Source organism: Ctenocephalides felis, unplaced genomic scaffold (assembly GCF_003426905.1).
Source record: "Ctenocephalides felis isolate EL2017-DRISC unplaced genomic scaffold, ASM342690v1 CF-g0.4_SCAFFOLD_01604, whole genome shotgun sequence".
Lineage (NCBI taxonomy): Eukaryota > Metazoa > Arthropoda > Insecta > Siphonaptera > Pulicidae > Ctenocephalides > Ctenocephalides felis.
In genome coordinates, this window is record NW_020537758.1 from 26,439,929 (window position 1) to 26,467,246 (window position 27,318).

The 27,318-nt window shown below is 30.5% G+C and overlaps 7 protein-coding genes across 9 annotated transcripts; 1 reads left to right on the top strand and 6 right to left on the bottom strand.

Annotated features, from left to right (window-relative positions):
* Window positions 1–547: 547 nt before the first annotated feature.
* LOC113372431 (acyl-CoA-binding domain-containing protein 6-like) lies at window positions 548–1,443 on the bottom strand. The gene has a single exon (XM_026612761.1). It carries the CDS (start codon window positions 1,319–1,321, stop codon window positions 554–556), a length of 768 nt encoding a protein of 255 aa, XP_026468546.1. The 5' UTR covers window positions 1,322–1,443; the 3' UTR covers window positions 548–553.
* On the bottom strand, window positions 1,362–1,672 carry LOC113372433 (SRA stem-loop-interacting RNA-binding protein, mitochondrial-like). The gene has a single exon (XM_026612763.1). The coding sequence runs from the start codon at window positions 1,647–1,649 to the stop codon at window positions 1,389–1,391; it is 261 nt and encodes an 86-aa protein (XP_026468548.1). The 5' UTR covers window positions 1,650–1,672; the 3' UTR covers window positions 1,362–1,388.
* LOC113372432 (methyltransferase-like protein 23) lies at window positions 1,646–2,937 on the bottom strand. Its single transcript, XM_026612762.1, has 3 exons — window positions 2,719–2,937; window positions 2,482–2,611; window positions 1,646–2,141 (listed from the first exon to the last, which is right to left on the bottom strand). Exons 1-3 carry the CDS (start codon window positions 2,821–2,823, stop codon window positions 1,681–1,683), a joined length of 696 nt encoding a protein of 231 aa, XP_026468547.1. The 5' UTR covers window positions 2,824–2,937; the 3' UTR covers window positions 1,646–1,680.
* Window positions 2,938–3,060: 123 nt separating this feature from the next.
* On the top strand, window positions 3,061–6,583 carry LOC113372430 (NAD-dependent protein deacetylase Sirt7). The gene is made up of 6 exons (XM_026612760.1): window positions 3,061–3,196; window positions 3,516–3,731; window positions 3,827–4,002; window positions 4,062–4,131; window positions 4,250–4,510; window positions 4,583–6,583. The coding sequence occupies exons 1-6, from the start codon at window positions 3,098–3,100 to the stop codon at window positions 6,416–6,418; spliced, it is 2,658 nt and encodes an 885-aa protein (XP_026468545.1). The 5' UTR covers window positions 3,061–3,097; the 3' UTR covers window positions 6,419–6,583.
* Window positions 6,584–10,785: 4,202 nt separating this feature from the next.
* LOC113373587 (ATP-binding cassette sub-family B member 6, mitochondrial) lies at window positions 10,786–15,173 on the bottom strand. The gene is made up of 13 exons (XM_026613876.1): window positions 14,873–15,173; window positions 14,002–14,337; window positions 13,740–13,939; window positions 13,529–13,679; window positions 13,137–13,317; window positions 12,829–13,073; window positions 12,587–12,758; window positions 12,352–12,527; window positions 12,078–12,283; window positions 11,808–12,015; window positions 11,438–11,731; window positions 11,094–11,356; window positions 10,786–10,942 (listed from the first exon to the last, which is right to left on the bottom strand). Exons 2-13 carry the CDS (start codon window positions 14,296–14,298, stop codon window positions 10,786–10,788), a joined length of 2,550 nt encoding a protein of 849 aa, XP_026469661.1. The 5' UTR covers window positions 14,299–14,337; window positions 14,873–15,173.
* Window positions 15,174–15,837: 664 nt separating this feature from the next.
* LOC113372862 (nuclear transcription factor Y subunit alpha) lies at window positions 15,838–17,689 on the bottom strand. Of its 3 annotated transcripts, XM_026613199.1 has the most exons (7): window positions 17,601–17,689; window positions 17,229–17,413; window positions 16,811–17,036; window positions 16,622–16,749; window positions 16,359–16,538; window positions 16,151–16,242; window positions 15,838–16,090 (listed from the first exon to the last, which is right to left on the bottom strand). In XM_026613199.1, the coding sequence occupies exons 2-7, from the start codon at window positions 17,376–17,378 to the stop codon at window positions 15,901–15,903; spliced, it is 966 nt and encodes a 321-aa protein (XP_026468984.1). In that variant the 5' UTR covers window positions 17,379–17,413; window positions 17,601–17,689; the 3' UTR covers window positions 15,838–15,900. The 3 variants fall into 3 exon arrangements, with proteins under 3 accessions (XP_026468984.1, XP_026468985.1, XP_026468983.1); XM_026613200.1 differs by lacking the exon at window positions 17,601–17,689 and having other exon boundaries at window positions 16,817–17,036; window positions 17,229–17,587; XM_026613198.1 differs by lacking the exon at window positions 17,601–17,689 and having other exon boundaries at window positions 17,229–17,585.
* A 540-nt stretch (window positions 17,690–18,229) lies between these two features.
* Window positions 18,230–26,966, bottom strand: LOC113372315 (putative U5 small nuclear ribonucleoprotein 200 kDa helicase). Its single transcript, XM_026612636.1, has 19 exons — window positions 26,822–26,966; window positions 26,590–26,753; window positions 26,121–26,414; window positions 25,791–26,034; window positions 25,400–25,646; window positions 25,091–25,329; window positions 24,865–24,982; window positions 21,487–24,749; window positions 21,106–21,342; window positions 20,696–20,890; window positions 20,341–20,499; window positions 20,078–20,238; window positions 19,803–19,954; window positions 19,562–19,736; window positions 19,393–19,498; window positions 19,118–19,294; window positions 18,690–18,932; window positions 18,527–18,619; window positions 18,230–18,443 (listed from the first exon to the last, which is right to left on the bottom strand). Exons 1-19 carry the CDS (start codon window positions 26,864–26,866, stop codon window positions 18,297–18,299), a joined length of 6,459 nt encoding a protein of 2,152 aa, XP_026468421.1. The 5' UTR covers window positions 26,867–26,966; the 3' UTR covers window positions 18,230–18,296.
* Between the last annotated feature and the right edge of the window lie 352 nt (window positions 26,967–27,318).

Consider the following 27,318-nt stretch of genomic DNA (forward strand, 5'->3'; position numbering starts at 1 on the left):
ATTTTTAGAATGATTAAAAATGAATTTTAGCTGAATATTTATTTACCCAATTATTTTTGTAGAATCTCTTCTATGTTACACTGTATACTATTAATTAGCTGAAATTGTTTTCCACATTGCAAAAATGACTGCTTATAATCATAATTAATATCTATCGTTATCATATTTGTTTCAAAAAATATTAAGATATTCTATGTTGAACTTAAATTGAAGCTTGACTTTATAATTATTAAGGTCATTAATTAATTTTAATCAATAGGTATAATAATTTCTGTATCAATATAAAATGACAGAAATAATCTGTAAAAAAAACTTATTTAGAGAATATTATAGATACCTTAATAAGAAAAAAGGCATTTACAGTGTGCATATGCAGGTGGTTTTAAATTGAATCCCATATTATCAGTAATATTAATAATAATTAATAAAATGTTATCCTAAAGATCAAAATTAAAATTCAAAAATCGAATTTTGCAAAATCAATAGATAATAAAGTTAGAAAATAAAAAGGCTTTATACTAATTGTACATTTATTCAAAACGTAGGCTACATTTTATTCATCATAATGACCTTTGCGTAACATTTTCTTTAATTCATCATCATCAGTAAGTTCAACAGCTAATGTTCCATCATCATCTTTTACATTACAGTCGATGTCCATTTCTAACAGATATTCAACACAATCTCTGTGTCCACAGCTTACTGCATAGTGCAAAGCAGTTTGACCATCACCATCAATTAAATTAATATCATGACCATTCATTAATAAAAGTTTAATAATTGCCAAATGTCCTCTATCTGCAGCCCAATGTATCAAACCTAAACCTTGTGTGTCCAATATGTTCCTTTCTGTGTTTTTGAGAAGCAAGGAAAATTGAGCAATATTGCCCTCTTTACAGTAATCAAAAATAGTTTTTTCTGTTTCATTTGTGATTGTATCTGGCAATGTAAAAGTTGAAACTGCTGCCCAGCTTTTAGACTTCTCTTGTGATGTTGACTCACTTAACCAGGTGCTATCAATCTTGGATATTGTGGCAATATATTTTTCCATAGCAATTTCTTTTGGCATATCTTTCAAAGATGACCAAGCTTCCCACTTCATTTTGTCTTGTGTTCGAAACCAGCTAGGTTTAGGAATATTACAACTGCCGATACTGGCTTGTTTATAAAATGCATATAATTGAAGCAAAACTGATGAATCCAAATTAGATGCAATTTGAGGTAAAAAACTTGCAGCTGAATTGAATTTTGAAACCAATTCATCATCAATGCAGCACTGATCAGTGTCAAAATCAGATAGATCATCCATGCATTCAGCCATTATTGAATAAATTTATTTTCTTATTCTAATCAACTACTAATACAAAAGTTTATGGTAAATTTTAATTTCAAACGGCTTTAATATTTAAAACATTTCCTTCTAAATTATGGACTTGTTTATTTAGTGCGTTCTGGATGCCACCTTTGGCACTAAACTGAACGAATCCAAAACCTTTGGAAATGCCAGAAGCTTTATCAAAAACGACACTTGCTGATGAAATGTGTCCAAATTCTGCAAAATGTTTCTTCAATTCACGATGACTTACCGTCCAAGGAATGTTGCCAACAAAAAGTTTGTTTGCAGAACGTATAACCTGGGACACAGTCATTTGAAAGCCGTTACAATGAATAACTAAATAATTAAATGTGTGTAATTTCCAACAAGTGTATGGAGTGATCTCCCATCAACTCTTGAATGCTAATACCAGATTCAGCACCCACGCTATGAATGTTAATAACTGAGCACTTCAGATCCCACTTTTTTAAAAGTGCTTCGATACTCCAATCTGAACTCCTTTCCTGATAAGTGCAGAAAAATTTCGAATGAATATTATTTGACAAAATAAATGACACTGTAACAAGTATGTCTTCAAAAACTGTTGGTTCATAAAAACAATCTGAACCTAGAATGATATCTATTTGGCCAAGGTTTAAAATATTGGAATTTAAGAAAAGTCCCCAAGTTAAACCTTCTACTTTAATATCAATATCAGGTGTGAGACCATTCAGTACGCAACAGTGATGTAAATGAGCGAGGGATTTTGGCAAAGTACTACTATCTGTTAGAGTCACTCTTGCGCCACACTTAGCCGCTAAAATTCCTAAGAATGAACATGAACAACATTAGCAAATTAAATTTTGAAAAACATTTATATGAAGACTATAAATTTAATTGTAATCAGAAATCTATCAATTCAATTCCTAGACAATATGAGAATATATTAATGTCCTATTTAAATTTAATCTGATTCAATTGTAATCTATTACAACTCTAAATCTATTTGACGCCGAACTAAAGTGGTGTGTAAAGGGGTATTAGAAAATAGTAGTAAATGCACACCTAGAGACAGAGGACATATATTGTATATATAAAGAAGCGAATTTAAATGTGTATGATGTTATTTGCATCGATTCCATTAATTTATAGCGCGTTAACCTTACCTGGTAATGCAGTTCCAGAGCCGATTTCAAGTACGTTTTTAAGTTTTAACTCGTTTCTTCTTTCCCACAAAAACCAAGCTAAAATAGGAGCTGATGGCCACGTATAAAAAGAATAACCAGCTTGCAGCAACTAGAACAATGTATAGTACATTAATGCAATTATTACACAACGACATAACCTCAAAAATGTCGTATAATATATAAATAGTAAAATATATAGCAAAATTTTCTACTAACTTCTGGAATAATTATTTCCAATTGATCACCGGTTTCGTTACAAGCCTTTCTATTTTTTGAGGTGAAAACAAACTTTTTCACTTGTTCAACATTTGCATTCGACATCGGATTCGAACTACGACTGGCGATCCGCCATGTTCCATTGAGAAAAAGTCAAAAATCAATTCTTGCCAACCCAAAATTTTAAGCAAACATAAACATTTGTAAATGTTATTAAATTTTTCGATTACTGAAAATTAATTAGGAAAACATGGACAATTTTTTTCTTATTAATCGCAGGTGAAAAGGGGGGATAATTTATTGGAGTGATAATTAAGCGAAAAGATTTTGATATACAAGTTTGAATTATATGGGTTAGGTACTTCCATATTAACTAGATATGGAGACAAATTTGTTATTATCAGGAGTTTCTAAACGAAAATGTATTCAAATCCCAAAACTCTGTGCCAAGAAAGAAAAAAAAGCTTCCATAAAAAGGGTCAGAATTAGTTTTGATATCCCCTATGATCTACTAAGCCTATAAATGTTCATAATGAAATAATATTGCATGTGGTTAATAAATGCCCTATTTTCTTTACATCTTGTGTTCATAAAAAAACTATTTTCAACAATTCAATACCTCTACTTATAACGTAAGAAAATAATTTAATACAAAATCTCATTCAAAAAAATATCTAATCTAGTACAAATATATGCAATATTATTCCATATATATAATATATACATTGATACTACAGCTTATTAAAACTTTCACATATAAAAAGAGTTGATTTATACTGAAGAAGTTAAATTTTTAGGTTGCTCTTATTCTTCAAAAGTGTGAATCACAACGAACAGAAGATGAAAGAATATTGTTGTTAACTTGTGAAGATGAAATTGCAGAAATAGAATCAAGACAAGCTAGAACCAAAAAAATTAAAGATAGATGTCAAGAAGTTGAAGATCCTCCTGACCTACTAGGTGATAAATGCAAATTACTAATTGAGGCTGTATCGAAAGCTAATCACCTAATAGTGAGTATATAGAATATTTGTGCCGAAATTTCAATTTTCTGTAATTCATGTTATATACTTTATATTAATTCTTACTTCATTATCAATATAAACAGGTTTACACTGGTGCTGGCATCAGTACATCAGCTCAAATACCAGATTATCGTGGCTCACAAGGAATTTGGACTTTACTACAGAAAGGAAAAGAAATAGGCAATCATGATCTCTCACTGGCTGAACCTACTCTGACACATATGGCATTGTATGAATTACATAAAAAGGGTTTTGTGAAGTAAGTATTAAAATACAAATATTGTCCACAAAAATATGTAATATTTAATGATGTTCTAGATATATTGTGTCACAAAATTGTGATGGTTTACATTTGCGGTCTGGTCTTCCTAAAGCTGCTTTGTCAGAGGTATGTCCAGATAAAATAACTATTTGATTTTTCAAATACATTGAAAAAATGCATACATTGAATCACAAAACTGATAAAACTAGAAATTTGTATGGTATAACAATTTTTTTATTGTCAGGTTCATGGAAATATGTACATTGAAGTTTGTCGAAAATGTCAACCGACTAGGCCTTATTGGAGGCTTTTTGACACAACAGAATTAACAGGTCGATATGCTCACAAAACAAGAAGAAAATGCAGGCATTGTGGAGATGCATTAGTCGATTCTATAGTCCATTTTGGTGAAAGAGGTACTTTACCATGGCCCTTAAATTGGAAAGGTGCGATTAGACATTCAGAACAGGCAGATGTGATTTTGTGTTTAGGTTCCAGTTTAAAGGTGAGCATATTTTACCCAGTTATAACAATTACTTTACAGATTTATTTATGGAGTTACATAATTATTCACTAGGTCTTAAAACGATATCCATGGCTTTGGGCTATGGATAGACCAGCCAAAAAACGACCAAAAATTTATATAGTTAATCTTCAATGGACACCAAAAGACGAATGTGCCATATTAAAAATTAATGGTCGATGTGACGAAGTGATAAAAAGATTAATGGCAGGATTACAAATTGATATTCCTACGTACGAAAGGCACAAAGATCCATTGTTTGCGCATGCAACACCTTTGCAAGAGGAGGAGCAACATACTACAACACAGCCTGTTTTAACAAAATGCAAAGTGTCAAAAGAAAATATTAAAATTGAGGCAACAGAATCTTATATTGCCAAATCTGAATGTGATGTTGAAGTAGATTGCAAAAGTAAAAATATTACCATGGAACATGATAAAGTTGAGAATAGTGAAGCATCAGAAATTAAAACTGAAGTAGATAAAGTCAAGATTGACCCATGTGACTCTAGTAATGATTATGAGCAAATTTTGAAAAATAATGATTCCAATAATATTATTGTGGATCAACAAAATATTAGTTGTAATAGTTTATTAAATGATCAAGACTCATTATCTATAATTCCAAATCATAATTTTAGTATAAATAATAGTCCTACAGCCTGTGATAAACATTTAAAACACTCTAACTATTGCACCAAGTTAGAAACATTGCCTGATAATAACATTAATTTAAATATTATTGAATCATCTCATGATTTAAATGATGAAGTTCAGGGTAATACAAAAGTAGTATTAGATGATAAAATATTTCCTAATCAATCTATTTTAGTCTCCCCAACAAAATCATCTCTATTTTCAATAGACAGTATACTCAATTCAACTAAATCACCAAATAATAAAGATAATATAAAGTCTCACATTGTCAAGATTGAAAATTCAGAAACGGAAATAGCACCGAAAAAAATAAAATTAGTGGCGGCTGATGATCCACAAGACTTTAATAGGACAACAGTTTGTCATAATAAATATGACCCTAGTATAAAATTTACTTCTCGAAGTAAATATTTAAATAATTTTATTCCTCCAAATTATCAGCATGACTTTCACATAAATAGCATATCACAAATTTCCCAACAAAATTTGTTAAATCGTATTTTTATGAATCCTGTACAACAATCATATATAAGTTCTGAGAGCATATCCCATCCATTTACATTTGGATATTATGAAGCACTAATGAATTATTATGCTACTCTAAATCAAAGAATAGAACCGCAGTTAGGACATTCAAAGCTAGTTTACAGCGGATTACATAGCATTATACCCATAAATGAAAATATTTCAGTTGCCGAAAACACAGCCTATCAAGATATTAAGACCAATTTTGCCTCTGAAAATGCTGTCATTAAAAAAAAGAACAAAAGAAGTTCATTAACAAATAAAAAGAGCGAAAAGAAGGAAGAAGACCCTGAATCATATATTACAAACAATGAATATGATATAAGTCAACAAAAACCCAAACAAGTTGAATGTGATTTTTGCCAGGAAAACTATCATAGTTTCATTTGTCTATTTTATAAGAGAGAACAAGATTTTTTCAGAATTAAAGTTGAACGAAAAGGTAAATCAATTTTTTGTGTTTGCTGTGATTATACAGACAGTTCTGAAGATGAGGAATTAAATAATAAAGTTGAAAATACATTAAAAAATGAGGTAAAATTAAAAACTAAAATATCTGAAGAACTCACTAACGCTAAAGTGAAGTCAGATGATAGTGATTCTTTAGCAGAAAATGAAGAAGAGAAAATTGATGACAAATCTAATAAAATACAAGCCGGTTGGTTTGGAAAAGGATATAGAAAGAATAGGAAGAAACGCAGGATGTAACCGGCATTAATTTGCGGAATCGGTAGCTGTATAATATTTATTTTTCACAACAGTATTTTGTGATCTCTCAGATTTAAGAAAGAATGTTGGGTAAATACTAAAGTTATGTATTTATTGAGGTCAACAGGGTGATAATTGTGTTGATTGTATTTATTTCTGTGTTATTTATGTTACAACATTGTGTTACTGGAATGTAAGTAGGTATAAATGTATGTAAACAATATGTGCAATTATTTGCTGTGTTTGTTATAAGTTTTGAATAAAGTCTTGCCATTAATTTTAAAATCAGAACTTACATGTACATTTTTTTATTCAAAATATTCCAATATTGCACGACTTTTTCACTGATAATTTGTTATGCCATCAAATAAGATTTTTTATCAACTGCTATACAGACTTTTAAGATATATTAATAAAATTAGAACTATTCATGTAGAAAACAATAGCAATCAATTGTGAATCACTAAGTTCTAATTTAATTTAATTTAAAATTTGTTGAGCCACAGAATCCAAATATCTCCTTCATTATTAATATAGTATTAATAAAATATTTTTGACTTTAATGCATTATTAATCAAGAAAATTGAATATGTACAAAGATTTTGATTCCAATTCATATTAAAATTAAGTAAAACGTATTTTAGTATTCATTTCGGTACTGTCCAACAATCCTGATTGCTATTGAATTTGGATATATGTTTTTCAACTCGTCCGCGTTCGATTAAGTGGCGATCGTGCTCTGCTGAACTGCAACATTTTCGATCTTGTTCTCGTTTTTCTTTAATACGCTCTTGATATAAAGCACAATCGCTCCGACAAAATTCATCTTTATTCGACCAAGAATTACTATCATTCAATCGACATTTTCCTCTGAAATGACCCTCTTCAATGTTATTTAATATTTTACGCGCACCTAATTCATGCTGCAATTCATTAACAAGTTCTCCATATTTCTTATGCTTTTCGTAAGGCAATTTATCAAATTCTCTGTTTGGAACTGCGATGTTTGGATCATTTCTCATGCAATGATCACATGTGCAATTGCTTGCCTGATTTGGAGATCGATCATAATCGGGTGACGTTAAATTACAATATCTAGGACTGATATTTGAGCTTTCAGTGTATTGACGAGATGGTGCTTGTGGAAGATATTTGTTGCAGGTGCAGGAACATCTGCAAATGCCATTAACTTCGCTACGTGAACAATGTTTTCCTCTATATAAATTATTCTGCGAAGTATTTGTCGATCTATCCATGTGCACTTTTTGATGATTTACATTTTTGAAACGATGAGGCGAACCCATTCGACATTTGCAACAGTTGCAAGGAACGGGCGAAGGACCACGTGATCCGTAAATTGACGGAGTCGTCTGACTGCTACTCTGTTGCATTCTATTTCCAGTCGCCGTCTTGTTTTTGTTAGCATTACAATACGAACAATAGCAAGAGCACCTTTGACCTACATTATTCAATCTTGGTGGAGCATAACTTTGATTTATTGAATGCCCATTTCTAGAGTCATTCACGGATTCTGGTTCAAAATATGTATCCCAATCATCTGAATAATCACAACATTTATTATAAAGGCGTCTATCGACATCAGAATTATAACGTGGAATATGGGAACGGACGTCTGCCGTTGACTTATTTTCACAGTACTTATCGCGGGATGGTCCATAAGATTTGACCACAACTTTGTGCTGTTTTGGTTTCAGCCCGTTTGGGTGTTCCATTGTTGGAAAGATCTCAACATCCAACAAAACCGGTTTGTTTGGCTTGCTTTTTGGAACCTTTGTAACAACTGTTGAAATTACGTCTATTGGTCTCACGCTGTAATTGTTTCCGCTGCCAGACGGAAGTTCTTTTCTCAAATGATTAGGTTTGGATTCTTTCGCAGATTTAGCCTTTGCTTGAATTTCTTTTGCAATTTCAATACTAAATAAATTCTTGTCGCCACTCATAAGAGGTTCCCAAATGGGAGTACTATCAAACTGATCGTCACAGGATACAATTTCAGCTGTAGCCACATTTGAGAAATTATTTGAGTTGTAAATATTGATAATATCCTTATTTACTGCTTCTGAGGCAGGGCAAGTGCAAAGTTTATTTTTGCATATACACGTGTATCTTGATTTTTCAGAGTTTCGTGGCGAACTGTAAAAACTTTTTTCATTAGAATCTCGATTAAAAACTTGTATTAATTTTGAATTATTGGAATCACTTCTTATTCCAGTATCTTCTGGAGTGTGCTTGAAGCCTGCATTAAAATTTTTTATACGTGATCTTACAGATTTTGGAACATCTAAAGAATTGCTTGTTTTAGAAAAATCTTGTACATTGCCTTCATCAAATCCTTGTATACTGTTTTGTTGCTCACAGATACATTTATTTACATCAATATCGCATATGCATATAGCATCCCTTTGTTTGGGAGATCCGGATTTTTTGAAAACAGTATTATCTTTAAATTTCCTTTTCTCTATTTCCTCTTGCTGTTTTAAACCCTTATCAGTATGCGATTTATTTAGTTTGGTCCCATTGAAAGAACTCTTACACAAGGAACAAGTTTCATCAAATTCTTGATATGATTTTTCACAATTGCAAGTAGTTTTAGTTAAATTTTCCTGCAGGCGGGAGATCTTATTAGTAGGTGATTCAAACTTACAACAGTTAGCACAAGGTTGAGCACAAAAACACGAATCTGAATGCGAAGGTTTTTTTTTATTAACTTCTTGTTTATATAATTCAATTGGTGTATTGCCCCGACCTAAACTTGGGTTTTCAGGTAATTTTGATTTTATATTAACTTTGTCTTTTTGTGTACCAATTATATTTTGAAGTTCTAAATCATCAATTAACTTTTTCTCTTGCAAAGTATGATATCGATTTTGTTCAACATGTCTACTTGTTGGTTGATTGGCACTGTTCAATTTCTTGTCTTGTGGGTTTCCCAAACACAGTTGGTCTAAGGTATGTGTCGATTCGTCTTGTAGATCTTCAGTAGCCTCACGTCTAATGTTAGCTTGAGCTTTTACATCTGTTTTTTGGTCATCAATATATTTTGATCTTCTTTCTGACAATCCTTTGCTTCTACAATTATCTGGTTCTTTTAATTTATTAGTGACAACAATAGTTAATGGTTTGATATTGTTTTTATTACATACAATGTTTTGTGTTTTTGGAATCCTCGTATTACTTTCTGTTGAACAAATGCAATTACTTTCTTGATTTACTCCATATGAAGAAACCGATTTTGATTGATCAGAGCAACAACGACGACACAAACGTAAGTTTGATTCGACAGATTCCGAGTCAAAATTTCTTGTTAGATCATCAGATTCAGTGTAATAGTTTGTCGCTGCACTATTGTCTTTTGACGATTCAGTTAATCTGTCACAACTATCAGAGGAAGAACCGATGCTAATACCAGAACCTCGCTGGACTAATTGTTTGACTTCTTTAGGTTTCAATCGTTGCAATGTATACTGATATTTAGTTGGTCGAATTAATTTGTCAGTATATTTCACAGTCTTTATAATTTGCTCAAGCTGCTCCTTTACAATTTCTTCACCGGAGGTGCTAGTGTAGATATCAGTGTGACTAGAAGTATCTACACTTTCTGATATATCATCTCTAACAACCTAAAAAGAAGTTCTGATAACAAATTTAAAACCATTATTTAAGTAATAATTCAACTAACTTTTGATTTTCTAATATTTTCACCGCCTCCAGTACGCCTTACACCTTTATTTGAAATCTTTACATTTGTGGGCAAGGATTGGCTTCCACCCATCGAATGTTTAATATTCAATTTAGTTTATTGTTCCACATTATGATTTTAACAATATTAACTTCATTCTACTACACACAATTTTCGAAAACTAATAAAAATTAAAGCACGTTTAATTTGAAATAATAAACAAATTTAAAATTTAAACAAAATTTTTCAAATGTTTATTGCATTATGTTGTCTTTTATTTTTACTTCCAAATCCAAGTCGCTCGAGATATTTGAAAAATTCCTAAACATATGAAATGTCAAGTCCAAAAACTCATAAATTTATATACAACCTTGATTGCATAGAAGTACCGTTGAAAAGCAACTAGAAGAGCATTATGCATATAGTATTTGGTAAACCTGTTTAGTGGAAGCCTTTTGGTAAATGCTTCTAAGTGATAAGGCTATAAATATATAATATATTTAGCTATTAGCACGTAAATAATTATATTATATGTATGCTATATATATATATATATATATATATATATATATATATATATATATATATATATATATGTATATTATAAAAAATGCATAAATACTCTATAAAAGAAAATAATCTATATTATTTTTATATTGACATTTTATTATGGGTGATTATGTGGTTTTCTATTAACAACAATTGGTTCCTCCGATTTTGGCTTAACTTCTTCAGTATTCTCACTATCATGATTATCATCAGCCTGGAGCTGTTGTTGCCACATGTCTGCATAAACCCCATTCGCATTTATTAAGTCTTCATGTCTGAAAAAGTTACCACAATTTATTAAAATGAAAATTATCAATTTACATATTCAACAGAAAAATACTGCTCCTCAAAACAATAAAAGTAAATATTCCTCTTGTTTATAAAATTTGTAAAATACTACTTAATTGTTGTTTCATGTGGTAATACCTTCCTCTTTCAACAATCTCTCCCTCACTAAGAACAATAATTTCATCAGCGTGTATTATTGTTGACAATCTGTGTGCTACTATAATTGTAGTTCTGTTCGAGCAAACTCGATACAGTGCAGATTGAATGTTGCGTTCAGTTTGTGTATCTAATGCGCTCGTGGCCTCATCTAATAAAACAATTTGTGGTGCTTTAAGAAGTGTTCTTGCAATTGCAACTCTTTGCTTTTCACCACCACTAAGTCTAAGACCTCTTTCTCCTACCTTTTTACCAAAAGATTCAAATTATTTAATTACAAATAACCATTAGACCTAAATTTTACAAAAATAACAAATTTCACAAACTTGAGTTTCATAACCGTCGGGGAATGATAAAATCCTCTCATGAATATCAGCATTTTTAGCCGCTATTATTACATCAGTGTCTGGTGCATCCACTCTACCATAATGAATATTGTATTTAATTGTATTATTGAAGAGAACAGTATCCTGGGGCACTACACCAATAGCATTACGAAGGGAATCTTGTTTTACACTTTTAATGTTTTGACCATCTACCAAGATAACACCACCTTCAACATCATAAAAACGGAATAATAATCTTATAATTGTGCTTTTTCCACTGCCAGAAGGTCCAACCTAAGCAAAAATAACTATAAGATTTAATTCATATATAAGTATTTACTTTCTTATAAAATAATATAATATATTATACCAAAGCTAATGTCTTGCCAGCAGAAACATGAAAACTAATGTTTTTAAGTACCCTTCGTTCTGGAGTGTAACTGAAACTAACATTAGAAAATTCTATTCCGCCATTATTTATGACAAGGTTTTTAGCACCAGGTATATCAACAACTTCTTGCTCTTCGCGCATTAATTCAAACATATTCTCCATATCAACAAAATTCTTTTGAATCATTCTGGAATGTAATAACAATTATTTTTAAAATATCTCATTTTAGAAAGTATTTATTAATAATACCTGTAGTAAGTTCCAAACCAATTAAGAGGAACATATAATTGAATTATGTATGAAGCAAAAAGTACATAATCTCCCACTGTTAGGCCTTGATCATCGACAACCATGTGCACACACAATAAAGAACCTGCCAATAAACCTGTGCAAATAATTATATTTTGTAAAGTATTCAGAATATTCATTGTTATTAAAGATTTCCATTCTTCACTCTGAAATATTAAAACAAATTTAGATAGTTGTTCAACAGATGTTTTAAAGCAAACATTTAAAGTTTTACCTGAAAATTAATAATAGCTTCTTTGTAACAATTTACTTCATACTGTTCAGCTCCATAGTATTTAACGGTCTCAAAATTCAATAAAGAATCAACACTTCTTGCTTTTTGTGCATTATCTGCCAAATTCATTCTTCTTTGGAACTTTGTACGCCACTCAGTAACAGAAATAGTTATAACTGAAAATTTAGTCAAAATAATAGAATTTCAATAAAAATGTAAAAACTAATTAACTCACCTATATATAAAACCATTGTTACAAACACAATTAATCCAAACCATGCATTAAATGCTAACACAAAGAACACTACCGCCACTAGAATATCAATTATTGTCGGCATAATAGAAAATAGAATGTAGTTCAGTAAATTGTTAATGCTGTCTGTTCCACGATCCATTACTCTCAACACCTAAATTACCAAAAATTATGTGCATAAAAATACATCCATTTCCAGGAAATATTTATAGATTTTAATTTACTTCTCCGGTTTTCCTTCCTAAATGCCATCTCAATGAAAGGCTATGCAAATGCTTAAAGAGTTCCAATTCGACTTCTCTTGTAGTGTATTGCTGTATTCGAATCCATAAAAAACTTCTTAAATTATTTAACAAGCCCATTCCTCCAGTGCCTCCCCCTTGGAGAAATTTAAAAAATACATAAACTAGAATCCATCCCCATTCGAATACCAGTTTTGTATGTATTTTAGTTATAGTTATGCTATCAACTGCAACAGAAAATTTAAATTCATATCATATTTCAAATTTTCACAAGAATTTAGCTACATTACCAATCATCTTGTTGTATATTGGAACATATAAATTAATAACACGCCCGGCTAGAAGTAAAAGTAGACAGAATATGACTCGAAATTGCAGAAGAAAATCTTTTTTTGGCCATAAAAATGGAGCAAGAATTTTAATCTTTCTCCAAAAATTACTAAATGTAGAACCTTGATTTTCTCGTCGATCCTAAAATGAAATTAAAGTTTATAATACAATTGATAAATAAATTGTCTTATTATGAATGTTACATATAAATGAGCCTTTTTATTCAGGTAATGACTTTCCATTATTTTATTATTATACACATAATTTTGATAAATATACAATGAAACACAAAAAATGTTCAATTGTTTCAATATTTCAATAGTCACAATATTTTCAGAAATATGAAATTTACCCTTGGTAAACTAACTGGATGATGTGAATCATCAAGCGTGATATAATCTACATTCAGTTTAATTCCTGGTGCACAAAGTCCAAGAACAAAAACAAGAAGACAAGAAATGTATCTTAAAATAAATAGTAGCATTTCTATCTGATCACTACGCCTGCAAATAATAAGTTTAAATAGTTTTAATTTAACAGATATTAAATATTTTGTAACTTACGTCTTAAGATTAAACCACCAATTTGCATTTCTAATATTTACAAGGACTAAATTTTCTGAGATAAATACTAAGGTCCAAAATATTAGTAACACCAATCCATGGCCTCTGCTGGGCACGGATGGTAATAAATAATGTCTTTCCGATTGTATTAAAAGTATGGAAAAAGGAAACATCACCACAGTTGCAACGACTGATAATATCTATGAAAAAAAATATTTTAAATAATTTACACATATATCAAAAATAATTAATGACTTCTTACCATATATCCATATAGATCATGCTCTTTAAAATATGTAGCTTGAAGAGTAAATCTTACAACACTCAAAACTGGTATCAAAATAGTGAAACATATTTGCATAATATATAATTTTGATTTATTTACTTGTGCATTATTTACTCTAGTCGAATATTTCATATACATTAGCAATTGCAATGTTCCAAAAATAAGTAAAATACTCAAAGTTGCTGTGTACGAAACGGTGTCCATAAAACATTCTGATATTCCATGATTTACCCACACATCTGATAATGTTATATTAGGCGGACAGTACTTCATGGTTGTAATTTTAAAAAACTAATTGCTCTATGATTAACTCTGAAAAAGAATGGTATAAATTTTATATGCATACATTCTAACATATTGAATTTGCAAATCAACGTTAATTAGTCCTAAGTCAATTGAAAATAAATTTGACTATGAATATTATCGCTAATACATAATATAATTTTAAAATGTATTGAAATTTTATGACATAAGCAGATATAACTAATACACAATCCATCCAATACCTAATAAATATAATTTAACTTTATTAAGGTATAATTATTAGTAAGTAATATTGATTATAGAGTTAAAATTAAGAAACAATGAAATGATTTCAATAATCAGTGATAAGTAAAAAGAGCCCTATACCGAATTGAACGAACAAGATCAATTTTAGCATAATAAACTAATTGTGTTAATGCATTTTAATGTTTAATATATGCTGTATTGGAAATTTGATGTTTAATATAAAGAATAATTATTATCAAATCTTTAAATTCATTATAATCTATCAAGTGGATAGTAAGGTCAAGTAAAATAGTTAATATATAATTTAATTTACAAATCGTGCATTGAAATGACTCACAATGATTATTTAAAACTAAACAGGTAACAACAATGACATGTGTCTTCACATGACCAGATTTATGACTTGCAAATATAGCAATAAATAAGATTTCTTTCACATTGTAAAAATTAAAATTAACACGAAAATAGTTAACGCATTAAAAGTTATATAGTTAAAATTAAGATCTATACTTGTTGCCACTTCAGTTTCTTTCACTTGAATAATAAATATTTTGCGTATTTTGATATTATGTCAAAAAAAGTTTATCAAAATGTTTGTAATCTCAACAATAGATGGCACTTTATTATCTTAATGGCACAAATTTTGAATTCTTTTTGTTAACACAAACCAGAATCATTGCTGTTATTGACATGTACCATGAAAGTCTTGAATATTAAAATGATACTTGAGTAATATTCCTCACATTCAACAACAGTATCACTGAATTAACTATTATCAAATAAAATATTGCTACAATCTGTAACTATTGAAAGAACACATTTTTAATACAATGTAAGTCAATGATATCAATGTTCAAGTGTAATCTTATCAACTATTTTAGTATAATAAAAAATAAGGAAGTGATAATCAGTATGATAACACATATTAAAAATTTTCTCATGTAATAAACCATTAGGCAAAACCCATTGATTATGATAAGAAAATTACTACTGCCAATTTGATATTAATTACAGAAGGTATACCTTCATGGCATGAGCTTCAAACAACAAGGAATAAAAACAGATCGTGTAAATAAATTTATTATGTTTTACTAAATTATAAAATTACATTTCTAGTATAAAGGTAAAAATACTAATTATTTTATAACAGTCATTTTTATTAAATTAAAAAATATTATGTCAAATTTGAATTCATATAAACAAATTATAATCTATTTTGGTATCTAAAAACAATATTCTATGTTAAGGTACTTGACAGAATATTTATATATATACATATACATATAAAATTTATCACTTAAATCTCTAATTATATATTACACTTACATTGTGAAGGGCTTGAATTGAATTATAACTAATTTTGACCTAAACACAAGAGCTATCATATTTTACATCTAGCATAATATTTTGCATTGGCATTGGCTGTATCGGTGTTGGATGAATAGAAATTTGTTGATTCGATATTTCATTTCCATCCGTACAATTTGAAGCTGTACTAGTTGTACTACTTTGGATTATAACTTGTCCTTCAACAGACGTTGCAACATTTCTTGCACTGAAATTATATATGTTAAATAATATACAACTATTTATTTTGAATTAATGAAATAAATACCGTTTCTTCTTAACTGAACCCGAATGAAATCTTCCTCCTTCTCCACGGATCCTATTCATGGCATGTCGATGTCGAGATTCATGTAGATATTTCTGTTTAGAAAAAATTGTCAACTTTAATTCAAATAAAAAAAGTAAGATAAGATTAATAAAGAGAAATTGTTTCTACAATAGTTGAAATATGCAACATAATTATGCATAAAACTTACTGGTCTTTCTTTGGGAATTTTTCCTTCAGCTTCTAATTTAGAACGTGCTTGTCGCCTTTTTAATATCCTCCGGTACTGTTTAGCATTGACATACAAAGGTTCTTCTTCTAAGAATTCACCAGGAATATTAACCCTTGGGGCAAATTGTGGAACAGTTGCAGCAGATGTACTTGGAACCATCTTTGCGAAGAGATAAATTCATATATATGTATATAAATATAAAACTTAATTCAATATATTAAATATATCTATAATTAACCAACCATGACGACATTGCCATTTTGAACTATTTGCTGTTGTGCAAGCTGTTGTATTGCTTGTGTATTATTAACTGTGGGTTGCTGTTGAGCAGTACCATTGATTTGTACAAGATTTCCATTAAGGTTTATGACTGGAAAATAAATTGATTAATAAATATGTCAATATAAATATATATTTTTTTCAATTCTTACTTAAACCAGTGGGTTGTGCTTGAGGTGCTTGTGCAGGCACACTGTTTTCTATAGCCGACATAGGCTGATAAATATATGTTTGCCCATCAGATGTTTGAATGATTTGAGCTTGCTGAGGTTGAGGTTGCTGTTGTAGTACTATTTGACCATTACTAGCAGTATTTTGAAGACTGGAGACAGGTAATACTTGTATTTGCTGCAAATTTTGACCACTGGGATTTGCCACCTATGAATATGTGAGTTGCTATTTAATTTATAAGGAAAGGACTATTACATGATGATAATTCTTAGAACGAAATATTACAGAACTTTCATTGAAGCATTATAAACAATTGTATTGAAACGGTTGCTCTGACATGGACTCGAGGACTTCTTAAATATTTATATTTTCCACATAATTTATATTACACTTATTTACCTGTATAGTTTGCCCAGATTGTGGAATAGCATGTACGACTATAGGACCATTAGCACCTTGGAGAACTTGAGGCTGATTCATATGTATCACTTGGACGGCTTGCCCTCCGATCATAACTTGTCCATCACCAGTTAATTGAGTTTGCTCCATGTCAAAATTATTCGCAGATTTAAAAATCACGTCACCTATTAATAAACACCAACCGATAAAAACATTTATAAGTGAAAATTTTACATGTCAAATCAAAATGGACAGCCATTTTGCCTAATAAGCTTCGAATATTTCCGACAAGTGAAAATATTTGTTTATCCTTCATACCACGTTATTAGTAAAAGTCAACGTGACAAGAAACTATAAAGTTTGCTGACCTACATTGGGTATTTTCAACAGTTTTCCAATGATTGGTCAACGCACCAACAAATTAGAGACCAATAGCCAGGAGTTGGGGAACAATGAACGCCTTACATTGGTGAGGCAGACTACCAGTCATGTCGTGAACGTAAAATAAGCGCGCGAAGCTTAGAGAATTTGAATTTGTTAAAAGTATTACGAGGAGCGATAGCAAACCATTAAATTTAATTTAAAATTTTAAATTGATCATACATTTAATAATAATCAACTATTGAATAACATAAATCGATATTCATTTTATTTATAATAAAATATTTATTAATTATATATTTTTATTATATAAATATTTTACTATATTTTTTATTTCTGAAATATTATACATTAGATATGTGTTTATAGTCCACCAGAATTTAATTATCACTTTAAATTGAAATGAGAGGTTTAATTTTAAGTTATAAATAAATAAAAAATCAAACTGAATTGAATAAAAATTAAAGCCCTATTAAAGCCTATATTGTTTGCTCTATTTTCTAATGAATTAAATATAATTATAATAATAAAATTAAAGATTTTTTTTTATTTAGAATTATGAATTCAATTTATTAAATTATTAAAATCATGCTGTTGAAATAAAACATAATATGGTTGTGTTTTATATTCTTATGTAATCACAAAATTAAAAAAATCTATTAAAATAATACATTCTAAATAGAATTTTCAATCAGAATCACTATTACTAGATACATAATCTAATACATTAATAGAAAACTTATATTCTTGATCGCAGCCAAGGTAAGCATCACTCATGAAATACAGTGTGTAAGAATGAGACCCAGGACTTGGTGCTATAAAATCCAATTTCACCTGAAAGATTGAATAAAAATATATTTATTAAATAAATTAGAATTATATCATATGAATAGATGAAAACATTAATGAATAAAAACCTTTGCTTTTTGCTGCAAAGTTAACCTCTTGATAGAAAGCAAGGAATTCGATTTTGGGTCACCAATAACAACCCACCATCCTTCTTCTCGTTTCTGTAATGAAATATTTGGTTAAGTAGTTATAAAATATAGCATGTTGAATAGATAAAACACTTTAATATACCTGAGGGAAAAATGGGGCTATAATAGGGCCAGTTACATCATCTTCTCTCTCTAAACTGACCACAACATTTATAGAAGCCCCCGAGTGAATATTATCTTCTTCCTCTACTTCATAAGACATTTCTATATTAGGATACCTATTACAAAATTTGGCAACATCAGCCATTTGACTGTCTGTCATCATTAATAATTTAGATCTATCATCGTCTTCAAGTTCCATGATGTCAAAAACGGTATCAATTTTCTGTAAATATTGAAACATGAAAATTAGATCAATTCACCTTTTGCATAGTTCATATTTTTAAACCGTTCATACTTTTGAATTGGTTATTTCATATACAAGAAAATTGCAGTGATAAAAATTAAAAATTTAAATTTGTTGCTTCTTTTGATTTACAATAAATATAACAAATATAGAATAGTGCAGACCTTATCTGTACATCTTTTAATAATGTCATTTGTGAAGTGTGGTAATTGTTTTAGATATGAATCTCTACTCCACATGGCTTGTGTAACCATTTGTGCTAATTCCATAGCAGCTACGGCCGGCGACAACCAACCATTAGAACTCAAAACATCAACACACGCTTGAATCAATCTAATTGCCTGCAATTAAACACACCACAATTAATTAATACAAGTTTCAAGAAAAACTTACAAAATCTTACATTGCCATTAAATCAAGAAATAAAAAAACATCTTACCTTTGCCAGAATTTTCTCTGTATCTCCTTGCAACTCTGCCCCTAACTGCAAGCGACTCAAATGAGCTTGCAAAAGTAGATTTGTCTTAATGTGTGGGTCATTATATCTAAAAATAAATATAGTTAAAAAAAATAATGCAATGACCATAGCATGATTTTGATGTTCCTACTTAGGTTGTGTGCCTTTTGGTCCAACTAATTTATTTGGCAATCTAGATGCAAGTGTTCTTAGTAAACCATCTTCATGATGACGCACAACAACATCTTCATATTCAGCCGCCGATGATATAATTTCAAGCAACCCACGAATCTTAGTTTTGCTATTCAATGATAAACTGAATAATTCTAAAAGTTCATTATTAAAATTAGTATTTTACTTTTTATGAAGCAGTTTATTTGAACAGTTTATACCTATAGTAGTATAGTTTATATAGTAGTAGGCTGCTATCATTCCTAAGTTCAGCGGTACACAATCCATTTCATCTTCAATGGTTATACATTTAGAGTTCTGCAAGTCATTTAAAGTTGTTTCCACCAGCTCTGATAAATGATCAGATAAATGCCTGAAAAATTGTAATTACTCCTGTCATTAATTCATTAGATTTTGAATTCATTAACACAAAACTTCTACCATTTGAATTTTAAGATATACACACACAAAAAATCATATTTACAATTTATCTTACCTATGTGTAACTCCTTGCAAACTATAATAATTTGGGTTTTGAGTTAATCTTCTATATAAAAATGTCCACGTCATATAATCTACTGCATCTTGTTTATTTTCTATTGTCTTTGTTACAATTTCAGCATTAAAATGATCGTGAAGTCTATGATCTAAATGGCTCTGAAATTTATTTGATTATTAGGGGATTAATAAATTGTTATTTTTCTTAGTAGGAAAGTAATTGTATTGAAGTAATGTTATTAAAATATATTATAAACTTACTTCAACAGGCAATGATTCATTTACAAATTTCAAAAAGAAATCTTTTTTGGAACTTTGGCATAATAACACACATTTTGCATCATTGTCATCATGTGGTCTATTTGCTCGCCCTAACATTTGCAAGACATCAGTAATGGGATAGTCTTCATAAACATGAATCTAAAATAATATACTGAATAAATTATTGAACATCACATATTTATAATAATATAGTTTAAAACTTTATTCAGCCCAATTTAACTTATCAAGTTGAACTGGGAACCAATACTGTCATCCGTATATCAGTGCGCAAGGATTTTGATCATCATGACAAAAGAAAAATAAAAACTTATTAAAAAAAATTAATCTTATTTACTTTGCCATTATAAAATTGAGTATCCATCACAACAACAAGATGAGCAGCAATATTTAAACCCCAGCACAAATCTCTGGACACAACAGCTACTTGCACGGCACCAGAATCAAATAATTGTTCAACCAATCTATGATCAGTGCATGACAATCCTTCATGAAGATATGCAACTCCTTGAAGAAGTGTTTCCTTCAGAGTCTGAAAATTAATTCAAACATATTCATGTACTTTCCACAACATGCTATTTTAAACACAACATGGTCTTTAAACATTAATATTTTTGAGTAATTGAAACTCTAAGTTAAGCTAATAAAATGCTGCTTAAAAACATAATTCAATGCAAATTAATTAGTTTAAACTTTAATAAAAATTTATGATGTTAATATGTATCTGATTTATTTTTTATAGCCTACTTTATCATTCATTCTGTCTAAAAATGGTTTGATATCTTCTTCTTCAGCATGGAAAAATTTGTTAGGTTGACCTTCAGCTGCACAATAAGTAAGCAGCTCAATTGCTGTTAATCGAGCTTGCTTTCTAGTCGATACAAATACAATTGCTGGTTTATGTGGGCTGTGTTTCATTATTGCATTATATACTGGCTTATTCATTGCCATTATTCTTGATGCATGGTGAGTGATGTTGAAACCCTGAGAGATATTATATTAAAATAAATATTTATAAGTACAAGCTCAACAAAATTGATTTCATTTTTAAGTAGGATTAAGTGTTAATTTAATAATGATATATTTTTAAAAAATAATTAAACTAGGTTATAAAAAAATTAAATGTACCTGTACATGTAATTCTAAAGGCACTGGTCTAACACTTGGATGAAAGTTGAAGGTACAATTAGCATTGCATCCCAACCATTGTGCGACATCTTTAGCATCAGATAATGATGAAGATAAAGCAATAATTCTAATAGGTTTATCAATCTGTGATGAGATATATCTCATTCGAGCACAAGCTATTTCTAAGACAGGACCATCTTCACCGCCAATCAAATGCAACTCATCAGCAATAAATAACTGAATATTTTGTACATTTTTTCTTTGCTTCCACCGTCTTGATAAAACATCCCATTTATCAGCTGTTGTTATTATAATTTGTCCTTTTGCCAACAACTTCAAATCTGTTGCTGTTTCACCAGTCAGATGAACAACTTTCTTTCCAAGCATTACAGTAAACTTATTGTGCCAATCATTGAATACTAACTCAGCCAAAGTTTCTTTTGATACCAAGTATACACACCGACCATTCGGTTGTTGAGAGAACATTCTCAACACTGCAAATTCAGCTATGGTTGTTTTTCCGGAACCAGTAGGTGCACCAATAAAAATATTATCTCCACTATTGTAAACAGCATTGAAAACTTGGGTCTGAATAGGATTGAATTGCGGGAATTTATCTGCATATAATGCCTCAAACTTTTCATTTCTTAATGCAGTTACTGGTAAAGGTTGTAAATCCAATAATTCTGTAGGAGGTAAATTTTTTTCTGGTAGTAATAAATGTCTGAATGAAACTGGTAAGTGGGTTTCGGCTCCTATCCAACGATCAGAAATAATACGCAAGAAATATTGAGGAGGCAATGGTTCAAATACAGGAACAAAAAATTTGATCAAATGTTCATCCTGACAATATTTCTGTTTTAACAAAAAATATTCATGATGAAGAATTACTTCTGAATCAACATCTTCCACAAGAATCCAAAAAGCTTCCGAAAGTCCATGAACTTTTTCATCCCATTGAAAATCAGGAACTACGGTTAATTCAACTCGCAGAGTAGATCTGGTGATTGGTTGTATATGTGTAGACATTTCAAGTTTAGGGAACTGATGTACATACTTGTGTACAATTTTTCCCAATTTAGGAGCTCGAATTAACTCTCCAATTTCATTTGGGCCCAAATCATAGAGTCTTTCCCAAGGAAAGTTTTTCTTTTCCAGTTTTTTCACAATTTCTTGTGGCATTTTCTTAAACTGTCTGAGAGGGCACATAGATTGCCACATTCTTCTATCAATCATTTTACATAATGACAAAGATTTATCTGCAAGTTGAGCCCATTTTTTGTGCAAAACAATTTCATATATAGCTCTCAACAATCTAGCCGCAGATTGAGTAACATAAACCATATCAGCCATCAATGCAAATCCTTCCAATTTTAGTTGAGATATATAAGCCTGCAAAAGTACATTTACTTTGGCAGAAGGTTCTTCAATATTTTCCTTAATTGGAATGGGAACACGTTCCATTAATTTTTGAAGTTCAAGTTTTTCTTCTTCTCTAACAGTGATATTTCTAAATTCACCAGATAATGAAAACACTCTGAATAGCTCAATTTCGCTCAAAGTTGGTTTCAGTAGTTGGTTGTATGTGAGCATAGTATCATATGTACAATAATAATGTGATGCTATTCTTCCTAACTCCGTACATTGGAAATGCCCAGTTTTTCGATCATACTTGATTAAACCACTTCTATCTAAATGCAGTGCAGCTGTATGGGCAAGATCAGCTCTATGCAATTCCAACAATGGGTCATCTTTTGCTGCATCATGAGAAATTCCATACAAAGTAGGATTTCTCATCATTCTTATGTATAAATATGTATACCCTAACCAAGTAACTGCATCTCTAATGTTTTGAATTGAACCTAATACAATTTCAGCATTCATCATATCAGGCATTTTTGCTATCATTTGGGATTCTATAGGCAGCTGTTGGTTAAGAAGAGATAAATAATATTGCAATTCGCTGTGGTTAGTAATAAGTATTCCTTCGCCTTTTGTATCATATTGGGGTCTACCAGCTCGACCTAACATTTGAAGAACATCTAAAGCTCCTAATTCAACCCAACGTCCTTTTTCAGGATTGTATACTTGAGTTCCTTTAATTATTACTGTGTGAGCTGGTAAATTCACACCCCATGCTAAGGTTGCAGTTGACACAAGTACTTGTACGTGCCTATCAGCAAACAAATCTTCAACAAGTGTTCTATCTACTCTAGTCATACCCGCATGATGAATAGCAAATCCATATGGTAATAAATCCCGTAATTCTGCATTTTTAACCTGTTCTGCCTCAGTCCTCAATACTTCAACACTAGCAGAACCTTCCCTCAAGAACTGACCAAGGGTATCTCGTTCCAGGCACATATCACGAATTGCACGAGCTGTTTTTGCAGTTTCCTTTCTGCTATGAACAAAAACTAACACTTGGTTTCTACCAGCATGCTCAATAGTTTTTTCATAAACTATTTCATTCATAACCTGGAATCTTTTCAAAGCCTTCTTCTCAGTGACACCAATATATTGCTGTTCCAATGCTACTGGTCTAAAACTGTTATCAAAATAGAATAAACCAGTTTGTCTTTTGACTCGAAGAAAAGTTGCCACATCTTCATAATTGGGAAGTGTAGCTGATAAACCAATTAACCTTACATCTTCTTGAGATGTTTCAATATTACGAATGGTTCTTGCAACAAGCGCTTCAAGAACAGGGCCCCTTTCATCATGAAGAAGATGAATTTCATCAATGATTACCAAACGAACCATAGTCGTGAAGGTTTTCTCACCACCTTTTCTGGTAATAATATCCCATTTTTCTGGAGTGCATACTATCACTTGTGTTGCAGCAATTTGTTCTCTTGTCAGTTGATGATCACCAGTTAACTCGGACACTTTCAAATTATAACAGCCCAATCTTTTACCAAAATTTCCAACCATTTCTTGTACAAGAGATCTCATCGGAGCAACATAGATAATTTTAAATTCATCAGCATTAATAGTGCCATCTGAATTGATGTGTTTTCCAATTTCTCGCATCATGGTTAATAAAGCAACATTTGTCTTGCCAGCACCAGTAGGGGCACAAAGTAAAAGATTTTCATCAGATTCCAGTGCAGCTTTGTATAATCTGCTTTGAATACGATTAAGATTTTTGAAACCTTCAAATACAGGTTGAACATATTTTGGTAATTTGCTGATTGCTATGAGTTCTTCATCACTTTTAAAAGCAGTTGGTTTCAGAGCAGGCACATGTACTTCTTCATAGCCTGAAAATTAGAAAAAAGATTATAAAGAATGGTTAAATATATTTTATTAATAATAAAATATAAATAGATTAAGAGGTTGTTGGCACACAACAGAGCCATTTGTAATAAAAATCACCTTTTCTCTGTTTTCTGTATGAACCATCTGGCAACTGACATCTTTTATTAGCCATTAAATGGGAACCTTGTGTAAATATGAGATCTTCTAATTCTAGAACATGTAAAGGCCCAGAATTCTACAAAATTACATTTTTAAATTAAGCTTTGAAAAAAACTTGATATGAGAATGTAAGGAATATAATGCGATTCAACAGGACAAGTAAATATTACCACATAGAACAAACCTGGGAATTTTCACCCTTAGAGCTAACATCTCCTTTCCGACCATGGGATAACCCATTTGAATTACTATTGGTTCCATCATGATCCATCATATTTCCCCCGGATCCATCATCATCAACGCCTTTACCAGTATCTAACTGATTTAAGATTTTTTTCAAAGCTGGATCACTGCACATCTTGTCTCTTATTTTTTGTCGTTCTGATTCACTTTGAGATGATGCCAATAAAGTACAATACAAAACTAAACAAAAATATGAAATATATTATTGTTTCTTATTGTTTCACTAAAAGTACAGATTGCATATACGTACTCATTTGACGTTCCTTCTTCAACTGTTTGATAAAATCAAAACAATCATACCCCAAAAGTAAGACTAATTGATTTTCACACTCTCTATCATCATTAGCTTCTTTTAGAACATTTAATACTTCCTTTGCTTTGGCTTGTGAAACCATAGCATCATTATAAACTTTGCTTAATCTACGTTGAAGCCAATAAGCATCAATGTCGAGAGGATGCAATGATTTATCTTTTTTTAGTTCTTCTACATTCCCAAGCTAAATAATAAAATATATTTTCCTTTTCATTAATTTCAAGACAAGTTTTGCAAAACTTAACTTACTTATACACACAATGGCAAACATAACAGGTAATAGATAATAAATAATTCACAAAGCAAAAGCATACAAATATTTACTTACATTTTGAGCATGAATAGATCGTGTGAGCTCTTCATTTTCTTCACCTTCATCTTCTCCCCTTAAGCCATCATCATCACGAACTTCACCATAAACATCTTCATCATCCTCTTCTTCAGATTCTTCAAACTGCACATTAATGCCATATGCATCATCAATTTGTTCCTCTGATGCAGTAACAGTGTTAACCCCGGAATCATTTCCAAAATCTGTTATTTTTTTGCCCAAGTTCACAAGTAATGCAAATCTGTAGAGAAAGTTTCAGTATATCAAAAATTTGGTGCATATATAATCGCAGAGTGATAATACTTGTATGACTTCTTTAAAATATACCTTTCATCAGCTAATTGACCCAATAAAGATTCAGTTTCAACTTTCTTCTCACGCTCTTTTAATTTATCATTTTTTAGAACTGCTATCACTTCATCAGCAGCCCCACACAAAATGTCTCTGGGTTGATCCCCTATGGCTTCTTGAATAAAACTAAGTAATACTTCATAAGTTTGCCTTGTTTCCTGTGTTTTTGGTCTATAGACAATGCCTACTAGTTCATCTACGCCATCAGATAAAAGAGTAACACCCTTCATTCGTGTAAAATCATATTGTGCTTCATCACGTTTCTGACGTCTGAAAAATTAGCTTATAAATTACATAATACAATAAAGCACTGAATCAAATCAGAAGTATCGACCCCAAATTATTAGTCATTTCTTGAACACAAAAATAAGAAAGCAAATTTGATAAAAGATAATTTATGTTAGCTCTGCTCTATCAAAAGAAATACATAATATAATTTTCGTACTTGACTTTACGTTCTTCTGCTTTATCTGGTTTACTCCTTTGGTGGCGATCTCCCATACGAGTGCCACTTAATCTACCAACAAGTGAAACCACTTCTCCTGTAGCTTCATCTCTACTACGACGTTCAATAAAACGTACATCAGCTTGCAAAACCAAATTTGAATTCTGAAATAAGTTATTTTGTGAAAAAGTTGTACAGAATAAAAAAAATCTCTATTTAAAAGTTACTATACCGCTTTGTATTCATACTGTAGTTGACGGGCTGCTGCATCAGCCATTATAAAACACTATATTAAAATACTTTCTTTACAATCACATCCGCAAATCACTTTTTTTAAAGTTCAATTAAATGAATATATTTACTTAGTCACATATATATAAAACAATTTTTGGTTATAATATTTATATTTGACTTAATGATGTTTATTGAAAGAATCAGGGTGGCCAACACAAAGTGTTTCCCCATATTAAGAGTTGCCAGATATGAAAAAATATTTCTTTCATTCGATTTATTGAACCAAAACGATTGATTGGAAACGAACCAAATCGATCGATTAGAAACGAATTAAAAACATTAATATCTTAAACAATAGTATATTATATTCATACTGAATCCTATACTGAATTATAATTTTACCAGCTTTTAAGTTATCAGTGATTTTTGTGAAACGAATTTTAATGATATTGCTTTCTTATCCATGAATATAAACCGCAACTAAAGGAAAAGATA

Coding starts and splice junctions, on each gene's coding strand:
- LOC113372431 (XM_026612761.1), bottom strand. CDS start 1,321: ATGGCTGAATGCATGGATGATCTATCTGATTTTGACACTGATCAGTGC.
- LOC113372433 (XM_026612763.1), bottom strand. CDS start 1,649: ATGACTGTGTCCCAGGTTATACGTTCTGCAAACAAACTTTTTGTTGGC.
- LOC113372432 (XM_026612762.1), bottom strand. CDS start 2,823: ATGTCGAATGCAAATGTTGAACAAGTGAAAAAGTTTGTTTTCACCTCA. Junction 2,612..2,718: donor TGGAAATAATTATTCCAGAA/GTTAGTAGAAAA, acceptor ACATTGTTCTAG/TTGCTGCAAGCTGGTTATTC. Junction 2,142..2,481: donor CTCTGGAACTGCATTACCAG/GTAAGGTTAACG, acceptor GTTCATTCTTAG/GAATTTTAGCGGCTAAGTGT.
- LOC113372430 (XM_026612760.1), top strand. CDS start 3,098: ATGGAGACAAATTTGTTATTATCAGGAGTTTCTAAACGAAAATGTATT. Junction 3,197..3,515: donor AAAAAGCTTCCATAAAAAGG/GTCAGAATTAGT, acceptor TTAAATTTTTAG/GTTGCTCTTATTCTTCAAAA. Junction 4,132..4,249: donor CTAAAGCTGCTTTGTCAGAG/GTATGTCCAGAT, acceptor TTTTATTGTCAG/GTTCATGGAAATATGTACAT.
- LOC113373587 (XM_026613876.1), bottom strand. CDS start 14,298: ATGAAGTACTGTCCGCCTAATATAACATTATCAGATGTGTGGGTAAAT. Junction 13,940..14,001: donor ATGATCTATATGGATATATG/GTAAGAAGTCAT, acceptor TTTTTTTCATAG/ATATTATCAGTCGTTGCAAC. Junction 13,680..13,739: donor TGGTGGTTTAATCTTAAGAC/GTAAGTTACAAA, acceptor TATTATTTGCAG/GCGTAGTGATCAGATAGAAA.
- LOC113372862 (XM_026613199.1), bottom strand. CDS start 17,378: ATGGAGCAAACTCAATTAACTGGTGATGGACAAGTTATGATCGGAGGG. Junction 17,037..17,228: donor AATCTGGGCAAACTATACAG/GTAAATAAGTGT, acceptor ACATATTCATAG/GTGGCAAATCCCAGTGGTCA. Junction 16,539..16,621: donor AAAATGGCAATGTCGTCATG/GTTGGTTAATTA, acceptor CTCTTCGCAAAG/ATGGTTCCAAGTACATCTGC.
- LOC113372315 (XM_026612636.1), bottom strand. CDS start 26,866: ATGGCTGATGCAGCAGCCCGTCAACTACAGTATGAATACAAAGCG. Junction 20,239..20,340: donor ATGAATCATTGCCTGTTGAA/GTAAGTTTATAA, acceptor AATAAATTTCAG/AGCCATTTAGATCATAGACT. Junction 18,620..18,689: donor TAGCCCCATTTTTCCCTCAG/GTATATTAAAGT, acceptor ATTTCATTACAG/AAACGAGAAGAAGGATGGTG.